Below are 20,551 nucleotides of genomic sequence, written 5' to 3'. Positions count from 1 at the left end.
AAAATTTTGATTTTCCAAACGTATTGGTTTCCTTTGCATCTGAAATTTACATGGATTTATGTGCTTTAGGCATAAATTATAAATAAAAAAATTATTTGCAAAAGGTTTTATTTTTTATGGTTTGTGGATTTTGATTATTTGTGTAAACGGGGGCGGTGCAGGAAGGAAATAAGAGATGACAATCTATAGGGGTTTATGGTTTATACACATATAAAGTTTATGTTCAATGTTGCCATATGAAATTGTATTTAAATATTAAACAAATGTGTATAATAAAAATCATCCTTGATATATGCTATACTTTTTAAGGCAAATGTAAAACAAAAAAATATAAATTTTCATATTAAAACATAAAAGCCTTTTTATAAAAGTGAATTATTATAAAGAACAGCACAAATTACAATTAAAAAAATTTTGTAAAACTTAAGAATGCTTTTCGAATACATCTGTTTTTGTATAAACAATCTAAACATACTGCATACTTTTAGGCAAACCAATTTAAATTTAAATGTCTTATACCTAAAGGCGTTAATGAACAAATTTCTTTAATCAGTTTTAAGGCTTAGCCAACCTTTCCCTATAAAACAACTCATTAACACTTGTTTTCTTAAAAACTAAATTCATTGTAATTAGGTAAAATTTGTATTAATTAGAAAATTTTAATTGGAATATTGAGTTGACTTACCTTATAACAAAATTAACACAGACCACACTTTGTGGTTTTAGTTTGTCATAAACAATTGTTGCCTGAGTAACTATCCAACAGTAACCGCCGTATTTGCCCAAAAAACGATAGCGACAGGTTTCACCCTGGCCTTTCGAGAGAACTGTAAAAAAAAACCAAAAAAATAAGCAATTAGAAGTCAGTAATGATGAAAATTAAACGCAAGAAAAATTATTTAATAAAAAGTGAAACACAAGTCCATACTATGATTCGTAGAACCAAAATTATTCTCCAACATATAATTGTTATAAAATTCACAATTTGTATATTTGAAGAAGAAAATATCAAGTGATTTATTGAGAAAATTTCATGATTTTTTGAACTAGAACTGAACTAGAACTGAACTAGAACTAGAACTGAACTAGAACTGAACTAGAACTGAACTAGAACTGAACTAGAACTGAACTAGAACTGAACTAGAACTGAACTAGAACTGAACTAGAACTAAACTAGAACTGAACTAGAACTGAACTAGAACTGAACTAGAACTGAACTAGAACTGAACTAGAACTGAACTAGAACTGAACTAGAACTGAACTAGAACTGAACTAGAACTGAACTAGAACTGAACTAGAACTGAACTAGAACTGAACTAGAACTGAACTAGAACTGAACTAGAACTGAACTAGAACTGAACTAGAACTGAACTAGAACTGAACTAGAACTGAACTAGAACTGAACTAGAACTGAACTAGAACTGAACTAGAACTGAACTAGAACTGAACTAGAACTGAACTAGAACTGAACTAGAACTGAACTAGAACTGAACTAGAACTGAACTAGAACTGAACTAGAACTGAACTAGAACTGAACTAGAACTGAACTAGAACTGAACTAGAACTGAACTAGAACTGAACTAGAACTAGAACTGAACTAGAACTGAACTAGAACTGAACTAGAACTAGAACAGAACTACAACTGAACTACAACTGAACTAGAACTGAACTAGAACTGAACTACAACTAGAACGGATGAAATCTCTGTTTCAAAGAACCATAAAATTAAAAAAACTAAATAAATTCAAAAATTCCTAGACAACAAATTTCAATATTTACTTTATTAATAATAATAAAAACACGTATATATTTTAGTGTCATAATTTAACCTAAGTTAATTAAATTTTTAAAAAACGTAGCCCACTTTTAGGCCATAAAGCAAACGCATTACATACATTAAGGGTTTTTATTTGCACAAAACAAAAAATCCCACAAAAATATCTTATAATGTCCGCACAAAAACACCTAAACTCTTACTCCAAATATGCACATTATAACTTTTACACCTGGTGGCAATATTTAATAATAAAAATCATTTAGATTCCAAATCACCCTCCACCAAAAACCGCTTTATTAAACCAATGAAAATCTTCTAATACCCATGTATATTTTGCCTGTAATTATACATTAAATTTTACATAATTGTTTTTTTTTTATAGAAAATAATTTACATTGAAAACAATATGCTGCTGATTATAACGACACATATTGTGTAATATTTTAAATTGAAGTAAGAGTCATGAAGTTAGGGTGGATTTTATAGGAAATCATATTGTTTCTCTTACACCGTTGTTACAATGACTGCCGCTAATTAATTATTAAAATGTTATATTAAGCAAATGTGTTTTTATTTGGAGATTTACATGTGTTTTAAATATTATCCTAGTTGAATATTAAATTTTGTATGGGAAATGTTCTTAAAAATGGAATATACTTTTAATTAAAAGGTTTTGGTGGGTTCTAATTGAACATACATCTTTAAAGTAGCAAAAGCCACAAGCTCTTTTACACATTAATTCCTTTCCTATGCGACCAAAATATATTTAATTTAAAGTATATTTATTTGTGTATTGTAGAAATTTTACCCAAACAACTTTAATGTGTTTAAATTATATTTAAATGTTTATTGCTCTTATTTGTTAAAACGACATGAGTAATCAAAAATATGTATTGTAGTTTATGTCAAACTGAAATGTCCTAAATTTTCTCTTGTTAAATATTTAAAATAAAGGGCAACAGGAAGCCACCCATTGCGTTGTGCTCAAAAATTATATTCATTATGCTAAAAAAAATAAAAACACACAAAAATAATGATGGATGATGTAAAAAAAATATTTAGAACAAGGTGAAAACCGGCAAATATAAATGAATATTTACTTTACAAATGTAAACACGCCCCAATAAAGAAAAAACTAATGACTTACTTAAATTAACGGCTAGAATGATATAAATAAATGTAAATAATTTGCCACAATTCAATTCATTAAATTTTCTTAAAGAGCAAGCAAACAGAATATAAAAACTAAACTAAACGACGCATTTAAAACTCCTACAACATTTAACAAGTAATACCCAACACATGTTGCAAAGCCTTGCCAAACCTCCGAAAAATAAAAAAAAATATACACATTAAAGGAAACGATACAAGATTTATTTTGACTAAAAAAAAAACAGCGATAAAAATTATCTACAATTTCATTAATTTGAAGTCAAAAGCAGAAAATTAGTTTCATTTAGAATTTAATAAAACAAAAGCATCAACATGTATCGTACATTAGGATGCATTCATTAATTAAGATGTTGTAAATGTTCCAAAACCAATAGATATTTATCATAAGACAAAATCGTTCTCAGAATGAGGAAGATAAATCTTCTAACAGACGAAAGGTTGCCGATAAAAAAAGCCACATCGGGACCCAAAAGACCATAAATACATTCGCCTTAATACTGTTCAATGAGACCAGGAAGGACCATTAATCATGTGGCAGCAGAATGGTGTTCTATCGTAACCAAACTTGCCCGCTCATAGGGGCCTCGTTTTGACTCTGGCGAGATTAATCCGGGCTATAGGGTGATCTTATCAAATGCATAGCTAAGATCAGTGGTACATGGAAAGGTTTATGTCTTAAACTAATCTCATATGAGACCACTTACACGAATTTGGTTACCAAAAAGCAGAAGATGTTGGAATACTTGAAGCTTCAAAACCCAAACATCCATATGGATAACTGGTCTATCACCACACTGAACAAGGCGACGGCAACACATGCCTAATTCTCGTCATCACCGAATCTGTTCTTCAGGTTGAGGAACGAAAAAGTGAAGCTGTTCCGTCCCACAGGATCGGGAAGCGGTGAATCAGATGAGATTGATGAGGCCAACTTACAGTCTGCTATAGATGTGTAGGTCTACAACAAATTCTGACAATGGCACTTAACCCTCTAACCGGTAAGACTGCCTTTAGGCGGGGTATGTTAAATGTATGTAATGCTGCTTTATTTGATTATTTCTCCCGTTATAACGGTAAATATGTGTAAAGAGACAAACAATTTACTTATTGTGATAAATATGAACGTGCACTTGTCTTTAGTTTTTTTTTATTCCAACGTATTTTTTTTTTATTCAAACAATAACCTGGTATATTTTTTACCTCAAAATAAAATTGGCCGGTTAGAGGGTTAAGATAGTGCAGATAAATCAGCTATACTTGAAATGTTTTAGTCACATTTGCTTTAAAGTTAATTAAACTTGTATTAGTATTTTGAAGAGTAAAAATATTAAACAGTTTCATTAATGGCAGTCAATTAAAACATTTTACAAGTTAACAACATACAATTCATTAACAATAATGTGGTATTTGTACCAAGAGAGGTATATCCTCCCAACTGCCCGGAGTTAAGTCCAGTGTGAAGATATTGGGCCCTTGTTAAAAGAGAGAGCACAAAAAAAGTGTCCAAAAGTGTGGTAGATTTTAAATGAAGATGGACCACCTATTCGTGTTTATATACCATAAAATAGTGCATTTAAGAGTATTTAAAAGATATTTGAATTTTAATAAGATCAAACAAGAGAAAAATCTAAAACTTTATTTTTAAGTCGAAATATTTTGAGATTTCCCAATTCGGTCCATCCTAATTAATGTTAGAGCCTTAAACACGCGAATTAATTTCTTAGTTGTAGCGAGCTCTTAAGTTTGCGTATGTGTGTTAGCTCTGTTATAGATATAGACAAAATCTAAAGACTGAATACAAGAGAAGAAAAAAAACTTAAAGATAAAGCTAAAATACTATAAGCCATTTAAGGATATTAAAGGAATCCTTATACAAAGATTTTTCTTTCTATAAATAAACAAAACATTAAATGTATGTACATATGTGCGTGTGAATATTACACTTACACAAGTATTCAGAAGTATTCAGGCTATAGAAATAAACATTATTATAATGGAACTAAACATATTTCACTAATCACACATGCATTGATACATTCATACATGAACATAAAGGAAAAGGAAGAATTATTTAGATGTATATGTAGAATAATACATGCATACATACTCATTAATCCTTATGGCTAACGAGGATAATATTAAAATCGTTATTTCTCTATTAAAGAGGTACAATAGAACTTATATATTGAGAATCTATTAGGTCTACTAGTATTTACTAGGCTTGTCATTCGAATAAAAATTATTCGAATAAAATTTATTCCAATAATCGATGAAAAAATATATTTCTTAATGGAATACAATTTGATAAATAATTTTGATTAATCGAATATTCGAATAAATTTATTTTCAGTTAAAACTAAAAAAAATTGGAGGAAAATATCTCAAAGAAACAAAACCAATAGATCAATATTAGTCCAAGTGGTTCAATTGGAAATTTGGTTAGAAAAGACTTTCAACATTAATTTTCAAATCGACTTTGGATTGACACACCAAGATCGGAACATTTTCAAACTTAACTTTAAAAGGAAAACCTTGTTAGTATTAAAGCTAAGCAGATACTAGAAATAGAGTTAGAATTATTTTTCAACAAGCTGACCCGACAGAAATTGTCCTGTCCAAATTAAAAAAAAACAAGTAAGAAAGTATGGTCGGTCAAGCCCGACCATATAATACCCTACACTAAGTAAAAGAGCAAAAAAAATTTTTCTTTTAAAATTTGAATAATTTATATTTTTGAGTGATTTTCGGAAGTGGGCCTTATATGGGGGCTATGACCAATTATGGACCGATCACCATGAAATTAGGTCGTGTGATTTATGTGTATATTGAAGTTAACTATGTTGAATTTTGTGTGTCTACCAACATTTTTAAGCGATTTATGCACGTTAAAGTGATTTTCGGAAGCGGGTCTATATGGGAGCTATGACTAATTATGGACCGATTTTGTGACATGAATTTTGTGTATATAAAACTTATTTGGAGCGGAATTTGTGGAGATACATATATAAATTAAACATTTATGACAGATAAAGTCCAATTTCGGGAGGACATTTGTATGGGGGCTAGGTGAAATAATGGACCGATTTCAGCCAGTTTCAATAGGCTTGGTCCTTGAGCCGAAAAAATAATATGTATCAAATTTCATCGAAATATCTTCAAAATTGCGACCTGTACTCTGCGCACAAGGTTTTACATCAGAAAGTGATTCTAAGTCGATCGGTATACTTTAAGGTGGGTGTTAGACTAATATTTTTGGGCGTTACAAACATCTGCACAAACGCATTATACCCTCCCCACTATGGTGGTGTAGGGTATAATGATAGTATTCGATTTGTGAATTTGAGAAAAGCGGTTTGAAATGGGTAAAAATAGTTTAAAAAAAAAACGTTTTGTATTCACGTATTTTTATTCATATAGGTTTGGGTTCTGTTTGATGTACAATGAATCTTATGTTCATAAAATAAAATATACATAGAAGCGTTACTTAGAACTAAAGAACCTATAGACTTATAAGTCTGTTGTCAAAAACCTAAGTCTTGCAACAACAGAATACATGGAAATCAATGTACACATCGATTTTTGTTTAGAAATATGAGTGATCACAGATCGAGCTGCTTTTCTTGATTAAACGCTTATTGGCCAATTCATTAGCGATTTTAGATATTTTGAGTTTTTATATAAAAAATCGATTTTTGTTCAGAAATCTGAGTGATCACAGATCGAACTCCTTTTCTTGATTAAACGCTTATTGGCCAAGTTATTAACGAATTTAGATATTTTGAGTTTTTATATAAAAAAATCGATTTTTTGTCCGAAATCTGAGTGATCACAGATCGAACTCCTTTTCTTGATTAAACGTTTATTGGCCAAGTTATTAGCGAATTTAGATATTTTGAGTTTTTATATAAAAAATCACAATTCAAACTCCTTTTCTTAATTAAATGCTTATTGACCAATTTAATAGCAAATTTAGATATTTTGAGTTTTTATATAAAATATCGATTTTTTGTCCGAAATATGAGTGATCACAGATCGAGTTGCTTTACTTGATTAAACGCTTATTGGCCAAGTTATTAGCGAATTTAGATATTTTGAGTTTTTATATAAAAAATCGATTTTTGGCCAGAAATATGAGTGATCACAGATTGAGCTGCTTTTCTTGATTAAACGCTTATTGGCCAAGTTATTACCGATTTTAGATTTTTGTTCAGAAATATGTTATTGAATTATTCGAATATTCTTTACTCGTTATTCGTTCGAGTAATCGAGGAAAATTTAAAAATTTATCGATTACTCGAATAATAAAAAAAATCATAAACTTTTATTCGATTGAAATAAAACTCGAATAATTGACAACCCTAGAATTTACTAAGAGTTTCGAAATTAGTTTATGCTTTAAAAATTAAATCTTTAAAACCTAAAAAACTGCAATTTCTAGCAAATCATTTGTGCAGATTTGAATTGTTTGCTTAAATTCTCTTATGAAATTGAAATGTTTTAAAGTAGTTACGTTTTTTTTGCACAACTATTTAGCCAAAAACTTTTCAAATTGATATTATTTTTTTTTTTGTTTGTTTTGGTTTATTATAAAGTTTTTAGCTAAATCTGAAAATAATTTACTTTACTAAACATGCCAGAGCAACACATGACGCCAGTCGAAGAGTTTTCAGGGTTTTGCGACATCATTATTTTCGCTTGAAAATAAAATTGAAACAAAAAAGCAACCAAACACGACATGTGTTGTTTTGCTAAAATCGTTTAGTATTTTTTTTTATATTTTGGTTTTAAACAAAAGTTATTGCATTGTTGCTATTTTCTTCTTATTTTTGCAATGAAAAACTTTTATTTATCGCATAAAAACATTTGCTGGTAATGTGTATGTTCTTATGGGAAACTTTTGAAAGTGTTTGATTTGAAATCATGATTGCAGTGTAGTAGCTGTAGTTTATTGTTGTTGGTGAAGTGTGTTTCTTTTTTTACAAATATAGCAAAAAATAATTTCCTATCATTTTATTTTAAAAGGAGGTAATTTGAAAAACCATAAATATTAAACAGACAAAATGTGAAAAGGTGGTAATTTGATAAACCAAAAGCAAAATGTGAAAAGGATTAATATATAAAGTGACAATAGAAGTTTTATTTTTATAAAGAGTGAGCCAAAAAAAACTTATACTTGTATTAAGCTAAATAAAACTTAAACCGTTCCATATAAAAATTCTCAAAAATACGTAATTTTATTCAAATATTGTACAAATTCATTAAGAATTCATTAAAATATAATCTTATTGAAGAGTGCGTCAGAATAAACTTATACACGCTATTACAACCAAACCATATCCTTGGGCCAACAAATTATTGTTTTTTTAATCACGTTAGCTTTTAAAAATATGTATTTCCTTAATAATTTATTTACAACTGTTATTTCGAAAAAAAGTACGTGCAAAAATAATTAAAACTTTTCAAAAAAATCAAGTATTGGCTTTAAATAGCAAAAGATTTTAAGGTTCATCGTCACACTGTTTCAAAAGCCATTAAACAGTATAAGGAAGACTTGAACATTGAAAGAAAACATGGATCAGGAAGAAAAAAAGTCTAACAGATATCGGTAAGGCAAAAGAAGTCGAACAACTCATTCGAAGAGCACCAAACACTTCTACAAGAAAATCAGCTCGTACAGTTAAATACAGTTAAAAGTCGAAAAAAGTCTCGTGTCAACAGTAATTAGTTGAATTCGAAAAAAGTGATAACTTTTGGTCACCAAGATTTCTAATTATTTTTTTTTCTTTTTGCAAAACTACATTTAATAATAAAAAAGTCATAGTAATTAAACTCTGGTTTAAAAACTTTATAAATATTAGGTAAGCCTATATTGTTGACTTTAAAATACCATTTAAAATGTTGCAATAGCTTATTTAGTTTTGGAAAAAAATTAATTTGAAAAAAATACTCAGTATTAATATTAATCATACGCCACACTGCGGTGCAGTCCACAATATATAGTAACAATTAAATATCTGCTAAAATATTAATCTAATTGAATAATAATGTATATGAAACATGTAGCTGAGGTATTTAGTTTTAATAAAATTAAACTTTGTTTAACTACAGGGAGAGATACAGGGTGTCAAATTTCAAACTGGAATGTGAAAAAAATGTTCGAGATCGTAATTTAAACAAATTTAAATTTTAATATGTAGATAAGAAAAACAAGTTTATAGTACTGTTCTGTTAAGTGGAACTTGGCAGCCAAAAAAGACTGTAACAAAGTTTCGTGTTTTGTTTTGGATATCAAACAATTTATCATTAATTTTTTCCTACACCTTTTAATATAAAATAATCATAGTAATTTAATTCTGATTTCAAACTTAATAAATATTATTTAAGTTTATATTGTTGGCTTTACAAAAGTATTTAAAATGTTACCATATCATAAATAGTTTTGAAAAAATTTTAATTTACCAAAAAAATATTAAGTATTAATATTAATCATACGCCACACTGCGGTGTATTCAACAAAAAATGCAAACAAATAAATATTTTCTGAAGTATTAATTCGATTGGAAAATAATGTATATGAAACTTGTAGAGGAGAAATTAAACTTTAAGAAAATTTAACTTATAGGCATCCTGTTTATATAGAGGGCGAGCTATAGGTTACCAAAATTGTTCAACTCAAATGTAAAAAAAATAACTTTAACAAATGTATTCAAAATTTGTTATGTATTTCACAAAAAAGTCGAAGAATATCTCGTGTTAGCAGTAATTGGTTGAATTGAAAAAAAGTAATATCTTTTGGACATCAAGAAATTTCAAATTATTTTTTTCCAAAACTACATTTAATAACGTTTGATTTACAAACTTTATTAATATTAGGTAAGCTTATATTGTTGACATTAAAACACAATTTAAAAATTTACAATATCATATTTAGTTTTGGAAAAAAATGAATTTGAACAAAAAAACTCTGTATTAATATTAATCATACGCCACACTGTGTTGCAGTCAACAATAAATGGTAACAATTAGATATCTTTTAAACTATTAAACCGATATTATAATAATTTATATGAAATTTGTAGAGAAGTTATTAAGCTTTAGGAAGATTTTACTTTTAAACTGCCTATTTAAATTAATAGTGAGCTAAGCGGCTTTCAAATATGAACTAGTTTTCAGAGTTTATTGTGGATTGTTTATAAAACTAAGTTTCTATTTTAAATTATTTAACCATTTATATTAAAACACCTTAGTAATACATCGTTGTTTACAATTGATCTTTCTAAATCCTTTTAAATATAATATGATTTTTATATAAAAAAAATCACAAGCTTAAACTTTTAAACCCTTTTTTCCTTCTTAAGCAAAGGTCAATGCAACTGTTATTTATTTATATAATAATATATATATTTCTATATACATATAATATACTTAAGATTTTCTATTTATATTTATTATATTGTAAAATATATTTTCCACCCCTTTGGCCAAAAATACACTTTATAAGACTAAAGATTTTGAAGCAGTGTTTCAGTTGCTTTTGCTAGATTATTTGCTTAAAGACTTTCTATCTGCTGGTATGGAATCAAAGAGAAGAAAGAAAAAAACAAATGCAAGAAAAAAATAATGTAAGACACACCGGAGTATTATTACGATTTGTTTGTTGGTTTTATACTTTCTTTTTTTAATGTTTTTTTGCTACTAGCTGTTGAACACAAATCCTTGATTTATGCTCGACTACCAAAAATAACCAAAGCAAATGGAACATTTATTTCCTTATCCTTAGAATACCAAACAAATATTTAAGAAAACACTCTTCGTACAAAAATTAAACCAGCAAACATTTTGCAATAACAAAATGATATTTGAGGAAAAATTCCCGGAATTATATGAACTGAAAAATGTATTTGTATTTGCTGGGTTACTTTTTCTAGGTCTTTTCATATTGCAATTTCAATGTCTCTCCATTTGTCTTTATATTGTCAATATTCAACTGAATGTGTGTGTGAGTAGTTGGTTTACAAAATATTTCCAAATCGTTTTTCTTGTGTGTTAAAGCTTTTTATCCTTTTGGTCATAAATGCTTCAGTGCATACACGTTCTGTTTCATGTATTTTTTTTTTTTCATTTATTTCATTTTTGGTTTTAAGAAAAGAATGATGCACTTTGCAGTTAAAAGACACATGTACATTTCTAGATATAAAAGAGGTATGTATGTAAGTCTAGGTTTCTGGAAATGTGTTGTGTGATTCTTTTCAAATGCAATCAAATGAAAACAAACTACTATTGTTAGCACATCCTTGATCCTCAAAAGGTAATTCAAATATATCTATGATATACATTCACATAAGTATAGAAATTATAGGAAAAAAAGGTATAAAACGTTTAAACTCAAATACATTTATAGGTATGGACATTGGTATGTATGGACTATAAAAATCTTAAATAATAGCTACAGCAGGAATTTAAGTTTGTTTAGATTTAAGTTGCAATTTTACTTTCATATCAATTTCAATCAATTTTCTTATACATTGTTTTTTAATTTGATCCATAGTTTACTAGCTACGTATTTATTATAATTTATTTAGCAATTGACCCACCACCATGGCGTATGATTAATATTATTAATGAGTATTTTTTTTAATATGCAAATTTTATGAAAACTAAAGAAGTTATTAATATAATTTAAAAACTTTTGTTAAAACAACAACCTAAATTTTATATTTATTTTGAATTGTTGTTATTAACACATACAAAATCATAGTAATATTTAATATAAATCCAGAAATTAATATTGACAAAAAGTAAACCCAGTTCAAAGTCACCATATATTTATTATTTGTTTGTTACAGATATTATGCAATAGTGAGAGTTGAATTATATTTTAATTAAGAAATCAATCAAAGAGTCTCTTTAAATTTAATAACTCCTTAGCAAGCTGAACTAAACATGTGAGCTAATTCTTAGTCGTTCATCGCTTAATTTCATAACATGAGTGTTATTATTTTACTAACATTTTTAGTTAGATAAAAATTGATTTGTATGATAGCAATACACGATGTGACTGTTGCTACAACTCGGTTGTGAATCAAGTATTTGCCCACAAACCATACAACATAATTTTGAGTACAATTATTGTATTATTATTTTGAGTAAAGATGTCATAGGATATTTTTGCTAGGGTTCTTATTTATGAAAACTGTTTAAAATAATAAGAAACATAGTCTAATAATAAACTTTTGAAAAGCATATTTTTTTCAGATGCAATTAGGTTTCCTAAGCGGGAAAATTTCTGGAAATTCCAGGGAAAATTTTTTTTTAAATTTTCATAAAATGTTTTATCCGGAATTTTCGGAAATTTCTTTATAAGTTTTCTTCTTAAAGTTACAATACTCAGATTTGTTGTTATTTAATTATTATGACTTAAAAATGCGTGATTTACAATAGTTTTTTTTTTGCTTCGAAAATGTCGAATTTTGTACCAACAAAGCGTCATATGAGGGAAGTTTTGCTTTACTTGTTTAATTCAGAAGTGGTGATTGATGTGATGATTGGAGGCATTATTCCATAATGATTTTTGTCAAACTCAACAAGAGCTTGCAAAATCATTGGGAGCTACTCAAGCAGCAATTTCAAAACGTTTTCGACCAGTAGGATTCATCCAAAAGCAGGGAAATTGGGTACTATACGTATTGAAGCCGAGAGACCTTGAATGATGATATTGCATGTCAGTAATGACCGTTTGAATGCTTGTTGATCAACTTTAACACCCTGTAAACAGGATATACAGTGTGAGACACAAATGTGTAAATGATGGTCATATATTTACACTTTGTGATACAATATTTAAAGTGCAATGTTTATAAAGAAACGTTTTGTGTTTTTTTAAACAATATTTATTAAGGGTATTTTAGGACTAAATAAATAAAATATTTCCTTAATAATACTGCAGTAATATAAAAAAAATAACTGCAACCCATTTACACACTTTTGACGCAGATTACTAAAGTAACTTTTTTAGTACTTCGGATAACCTCCTTTCGCGTCAATGACAGCCTGAATTCTGGAGGGCATACTCTCCACCAGTTTGCGACACTCTTCTTGCATTATAGATCCCTAGATATCATGGGAGCGCTCCTAGAGCTGAGTTGTGTTTCTAAATGCATTTTGATAACTATAAACGCGACATTTTAGAATTCGCACCAAATTCTCAATCGGATTTAAATTCTGAGATTGTGGGAGTCAATCAAGCAATATAATTTTGGCGGTTTTTTAAAAATTAAGAGTCTTTTTAGACTTATGTTTGTTGTCGTTATCTTGTAGTATCACAGTGTATTCAATTTGTCCACGCCAATCACTCAGACTATCCACATCTGTAGTCTTGATAATGTCTATATACATTTCAGCATTCATATTACTACCAATTTTATGAAGTTTTCCTACACCTTCCGCTGAAAAACAACCACAAAATGGCAATTTTCCACTACCATATTTCATAGTCATCATAAAATCACGGTCTTTTAATGCCGCATTTCGTTTTTGGTAGTCATATTTTGGTCCATCAGTTCTAAAATGGTTAATTTTCGATTCATCTGTACAGATAACTTTTTCCCAATCATCAAAGGTCCATTTCTTAAAAAAAATTTATAAATGTTAGTCGAAGAGACTTGTGTCTTTCAGTTAAACGAGGTTTTTTAACACTCTTCATTGCATAAAAATCACATCTTTTGATTTCTCTAAGAGATGTACGTTTTAAAATTTTAATTTAATAGCATGAAGATAGTTTTTGTTGTACCTCACGGGGATTATTTTCTTCTACTGATGCAACTAGACGCTATACAGTGAGACCATCTTCTAACAATAGAATTGAATTCCGTCCACAAATTGGTGCTGGAAAAGCCAAACCACATATATTCGCTATGTTCTCAACAGATTAAAAGAAATATTGAATTTGGTGGATATTTTTCGATGGGAGATACCATTTTTCAGCTGCTCGGTAACAGAATTTGCAACTTCGGTGATAATCTTCTTCATATTCAATATTCCTTAAAGAATTGTAAATTGTTAACTAGTAACATGTTTTAACTAACTGTCATTAATGAAATTGATTAAAATTATTTTTTTTTCTAAATAATAATAACAAGTTTATTTAACTTTAAACAAAATGCGACAAAATTGTGTAATTCAGTTTTTATCTTTTTGATATTCTGGTATTTAAATGCCATTACTTCACATTAATTTTTTTTTATTGCTATACTTCACTAATCATGATCTTCATATTGTGTAAACAATATTGTCAGATTGGTAAAAGTTGAGCATAAAAATTCAATTTATAGATATTTCCAAATTTATTTACATATTTGTGTCTCGTACTGTATATAACTTCAGTTTCCTAAAATATTAAGTCATCCTCTACAACTTTTCAGTACATAGTTTTTCAGTCGGTCTTGAAATTTAGAAAATACTGAAATATAAACTTTTATTTTGCCATCAATGCCTCTAAGGCGTATGATTGATATTAATACTGAGTATTTCCCATAAAATGTAAATTACTTGCAAACTAAATAACTTAATAAAATAATAATTATATAATAATCTCTTATTTCATTATTATGTTAACAAAACATACAATTTAAGTTAAATCAGTCCACATTTCTGGAAGTTGCAAACTGCGAACAATTTTCTCAATCGAGTTGGTCAATTTTAAAACACTGTAGCTTAAATTATATAGAAACAGGGTGTTTAAAGAATTAATATTCTAAAGAGGATGGCTTACTCTACAATTTTAGAAAATTCTTAAATATAAACATTGAGTTTGCCATAAATAACCCTAATGCGTATGATTGATATTAATGCTGAGTATTTTGCTTAAAATTCAAATAATTCGCAAACTAAAGAACTTAGTAACATAATTATGTTATGTGAACAAGCACTTAAAGTTGAACAATTCTATTGATTTAGCTGAACTTTAAGTGCTTGTTCACATAACAAAATTATGTGACACAAATTGCATAAAAATATATTTTACAAAATTCGGCAATTTGTATATACATTGTTTTGCAATCGGACTTCAGAAAATACATATTTATGAACATTTATTATAGGCGTATGATTAATATTAATTCTGAGAAGTCTCCTTAAAATTTGAATTATTTGCAAACTAAATAACTTAGTATAATAAGTTGTCCTTGTTAGGATAACAAAAATATCAAGTTCAGCTAAATTTGTGGAAGTGACAAGCTTCTCACTTCCACTGAGTTGGTCAACTTTGACACCCTATAGCTCAAGGTATACAAACAGTGAGATTCTAAATTTAATTTTCTAAAGGCTGGCTTAAGCCTTTTTTCAAATGGATGCAAAGTTTACAAAATAAAATTCTATTACCATTTGAGAGTATTCAACAATTTACCCCACCTTGGCGTATGATTAATATTGTTACGTTTTAACCTTTTCAAAAGGTTCTTTAAATAAACCGGATACTTTTGATTGCAAATAAAAGCCGTTTAGTAGTTTGAAAATTGTAACAACTCTTTATTTCTTTAAAATGTACAACAACAACAGAATTAAATAGCCACTCAATGTTTTTTTATACACGTTTATAAATTCTCAGAATTACAGACACAATTTATAATGTACACGAATTTACTTGAAAAACAAACACAACACACTTTAAGGCCCTTAGATGATGTTTCTTCGAAAAGCGTCTCTGATAAACTCACTCACGACTGCAACCTCTGCCACTATTTATAACACTGCATTACCATCTAGAAAGCTCTTTAACTGTCAAAGTTCGAATATTCTAGATCATACGCCATCTGTGGTGTACTTTCTACAATGCTCTTTAACTGAATATTCGAATACAGCGTTGCCAACTTACGATCAAATCAACTGAAAGCTTCCACTCAACAATGCCCACAGATATGTTACAGTTTTACAGCACTGTTATTTGAAAGCATTATGCTACTTTCAAATCAGCCGTTAAAATCGTTATATTTGAATTCAAGTACAATTTCGTAACAATATAGAATATCCATCTTAATATACCAATTATATGGAAACTAAATAAGATATTTACATAATTTAAAAACTTTTTGTAAAAACAACAATATAAATTTTATAATTGTACTAAAATTTTGTATTGCAATCTCATTTCTGCCTTTTTTGTAAGAAACTCTTTTAGAACTAAAAAACTACATATTTTGTATTACATTTATTATGACCAACAACTAGGGTATTTACAATTCGTTAAGACTTAACCCAAAACCAAATAATTTTTCATTTTCTTATACCATTATTAATGTTTTGTGGTCATTGTTGCTGTTCGTGAGTGCCGGTTGACTACGTTTTTTTGAAAACGTTCTCACAGACAACGACTTCAATGATGATGATGATGACAATGATTTACAGTTATGTGTTTAGAAAGGATTTGGAAATCAAATATCAACAGCAACAATAGTGGAAGTAGTAGTAGACCGACTAGTAAACAATAATTCTTGTGTTGTGTAAAACTTTAGACTACTAAAGAGATCCACTAATAAAAACAAACACATACCTACACATACGATGTGAAATTGTAAAGACAACAACTACAAAACTACATATATTTATTTATTTACATTTCTATTGTGGTTTGTTGTGTTATTGTTGTTGCTGTTGTTTGATACATAACCTTGATTGTATTAACTTGAGTTGGTATTTGTTGTTTGTCTTTCTCTATTCAGCAAGAGCAAGAGAAAGTATCATTGCATTTATAGGATATGATAAGTATAGTATATTTTAGGGGGCATTTGAGTTTGCATTGTCTTGTTGGTATGTAAGCAGTAGTGTTTGAGTGTTTGCCACTTTAACTATACAGTATCCGTATCTTAAGTGTATCTAGTGTGGTAAAGTGTGGTAATTGTATTATTTTCTTTATACTTTGGTTTATTTTTTGGATTTTTGGTTGAAATTACATTTTACTTTACGTAGTTACGTAGTCAGTCAGCCAGCCAAGCCAGTCCTCCTTTAACTGTTGAGAAAATTGGAATTTTATAACCATCACAATTTTCTATTATTCGTGTTCATAAATTTTATCAAATATTGCCTTTTCAGAACATTGCATTGCATTTGCTTCTTTCATTGTACGTATGTCTGTCTGATGGCTTTAATAGAGCTTAAGATGTCTGGCAGTTTTTTTTTTTGCAAAAAGTTAACGATGATGATTTTTAGTTTTATTACTTCTTTTAGTTGTTTTTTTTTCATCTTCTTTAAGTTTTTAACTTAAAAATGTTGGTAGTAAAATAGTTGTGAAAAAGTGTTAGTTGGTTTTGTTGCAATTTGTTAAGTTAGATGTGAGAAACTAATGTGTGCATGAAGGTTTAAACATTTTTGTTTTGCAGCATTATATTAGACTTTAGTAGCTCTAACAAAATATCATAAAAATCTAAAATTTGATGAAATTAGATCTTATTTTATCAAATATGAAAAATGTATGAAGTTTATTTCACAATAAAGAGTGAGTCAGAAAAATCTTTACACACTATTCCAGCCAAAAGCTATTGGTATATTGGTTCAGCAAATTATTTTATATCCTTCACCATGAGTGGCAAGGGTATATATAAGTTTGTCATTTTGTTTGTATATATATTCTGGATCGTTATAGATAGCGAAGTCGATACATCATATCGGGAATTTTTCCGGCTCGGTTGCTATTTAAATTCGAGAAAATCGTCTCCCAAATGGCTGAGATATAAGGAAAAACCCGGGACAACCTCGATTTTTGGCCTATTTTTTATCTATTTCTGGATTACCAATTCTTTAATATAAACAATATGGATATCTAATGATAGATATATCAGGCTATACTAAGTTGGATCTACGATGGGTCAAAATCGGGAAAAATATATTTTAACCCGTTTTTTTTTTCCAGCAAAAAATGTTTTTATCATAAATTTTTTTGTCACTAATAAATTTGAAAAAAAATTAAATTAATTAGTGGAAAAAAAAATTTTTGAAAAAAAATTTTATTTTGTTTACCTAAAAATATTTTAAGAAAGACTTGAAGATTGAAAGAAACCCTGGATCAGGAAGAAAAAAAGGTCTAAAGAAGTCGAACAATTCTTTCGAAGAGCACCAAACACTTACATACATATATCAGAAAAGCAGCTCATAAAGATAAATGCTCTGAAACTTTTGTGGGCAGAGCCAAAGCTAATGCTGGGTTGAAGTCATATAAAGTTCGGAAAGTTCCAGATCGCAATGCGTTCAAGAACTAAGAAGCAAATGAACATGCGAAAAACTTTGTGGCGTATTTATACTCTAATATGTATTTAAAAATAAAAATTATAAATATGTACTTTACACAAAACTACTTTGTTTATAAAATATTTTTATAATCACATATTCTTTGAATTTCAAGTTTAATATTTTCATTAGTTTTTAAATTTGTTTTTCATTCTTGTAAAAATTTTGAATTGAATTACATAATTGTTTTTGTAAATAAATTATTTTTTTTTATAAAAAATCAAAAATTTAGTGTTTGAGTTTTATTTATTCTAATCAACTCATTTACCACTAAAATTGGTGACCCCGAAAATAAGAACAAGAAATATGTCGCTGAATAGTTCTGAAGATGAATTTGCATCGCTTCCACCGGCCAATGAAATTGCTCGAGTTTCAGTCAAGGTTCCGCCGTTTTGGAGAACGAATCCTGCTTTATGTTTCAGGCAAGTTGAAAGTCAGTTCATCACCGCTGGAATCACATCAGATTCAACAAAATTTCATACTATTGTCGGATCCATTGAAGCTAATGTTCTATGTGAAGTAAGCGACATAATTTTGCAGCCGCCGGAGACAAATATGTATGCAACTCTCAAACAACGGCTACAAGAACGCTTTACAGATTCAGAAGAAAAGCAATTAAAGAAACTGTTACGCGATATTGAGTTAGGAGAAGTCGTGCAAAGAGCCGTGCTCGCAGTCAACATTCACGCACAAGAGAGCCATCACAAGGTAAGAAAGCAAAAGCGTACTGCTGGTATCATTTTAAATTTGGAGAAAAAGCTACCAAGTGTGTTCAGCCATGTACATTCTCCACAACACATTCCTCGGAAAACCACTAGGCTCCTCGTCCACGGTGACAGACGAGGCTAGCCGAGAACTTTGTCGCCTTTTTCTTCAAGATCACATTTCAAAATTTAAATTTCTTGTCGATACCGGCGCCGATGTCTCTGTATTTCCCGTCACTTCTTCTCAAATTCAACAAAGTCCTGCCCCATTAAAATTATTTGCTGCAAATAAATCAACAATCAAAACTTTTGGAACAAGATGTTTTACTTTGAATTTGGGCTTAAAGAGAAATTTTCGGTGGACTTTTATTTTGGCTGACGTTGAAAAGCCAATAATTGGTGCCGACTTTTTAAGCCATTTTGGATTATTGGTAGATATAAAACACAATCGACTAATTGATAATTTTTCACAGTCGCAAAGCAAGGGATCTTTATATACAGAAACTATTCCTTTGACAATCAAATCAATTCAAGAAAACTCATATTTTTCATCTTTGCTTCGAGAATTTTCTGATTTGACAGAACTGTCGTCATTCACAAAAGATGTCAAACATTCTGTCACACATCATATTCAAACAAAAGGACCTCCTGTGTTTGCTAAAGCGCGCAGATTATCACCTGAGAAATTACAAATTGTCAAGAAAGAATTCGAAAATATGATCAAACAGGGCATATGTAGACCATCCAAAAGTTGCTGGGCGAGTCCTCTTCATCTTGTACTAAAATCAAATGGAGAATGGCGTCCATGCGGATATTATCGCCGCCTAAATAATGTTACTGTTCCTGATCGGTATCCAGTACCCCACATCCATGACTTTGGTTATATGCTAAGTGGTAAGATAATATTCAGCAAGGTTGACTTGGTAAAAGTTTGTGCAATGCTGCACAAACTTTCCAACGGTTCATCAATGAAGTCGTCAGAGGCTTAGATTTTTGTTACGCGTATATCGATGATATACTTATTGCATCGAAAAATCTTGAAGAACATAAGCTGCATGTGAAGATATTGTTTGAAAGACTTCGAGAATATGGTATCACAATCAACGCATCGAAATCTGTTTTTGGTGTTTCGGAACTTAAGTTTCTTGGTTACCTGGTGACACCTCATGGTTTAAAACCATTACCGGAACGTGTAGATGCCATTGCCAACTATAAACAGCCAAACACCGTTAAAGATATGAGACGTTTTTTGGGTATGATTAACTTTTATAGACGTTTCATACCCAATGCCGCACAACAACAAGCTACTCTTCATGAACTACATTCTGGTTGTAAGAAAAACGACAATCGAAAAATCAATTGGACTCCTGAACTCATTAATGCTTTTGAACAATGTAAACAAAAAATTTTATAAAAAAATATACACCTGTTGTGTGATGGATAATGAAAATTATGTATTGGCAGACTTTTCACTTCTTTCACTTCCGGACAAAAAAACAATAAATTTCCCTAAGTTTCTTGTGTGGCAAGCCATTTCCAGTTGTGCCAAAAGAAGCCAAAACATTTGTGACATCAGGCACTATAAACACTGAAATATATATTACGGAGTGTCTACAAAAAC

General features: G+C 29.3%; 1 protein-coding gene across 3 annotated transcripts in view; it reads right to left on the bottom strand.

Moving 5' to 3' along the window:
- sima (similar) overlaps positions 1-20,551 on the bottom strand; it is a 281,132-nt gene that overhangs the window by 137,652 nt on the left and 122,929 nt on the right. For all 3 annotated transcript variants that reach the window (XM_065515340.1, XM_065515341.1, XM_065515339.1), the window contains one exon: positions 686-827. In XM_065515340.1, coding sequence (XP_065371412.1) covers positions 686-827 — 142 coding nt within the window. The remainder of the gene's footprint in view (positions 1-685; positions 828-20,551) is intronic.

The sequence above is a fragment of the Calliphora vicina genome, chromosome 1, assembly GCF_958450345.1.
Source record: "Calliphora vicina chromosome 1, idCalVici1.1, whole genome shotgun sequence".
NCBI classification, from domain to species: domain Eukaryota; kingdom Metazoa; phylum Arthropoda; class Insecta; order Diptera; family Calliphoridae; genus Calliphora; species Calliphora vicina.
The sequence above is the reverse complement of the archived record's forward strand: the minus strand, read 5'-3'. Positions and strand labels throughout refer to the sequence as shown.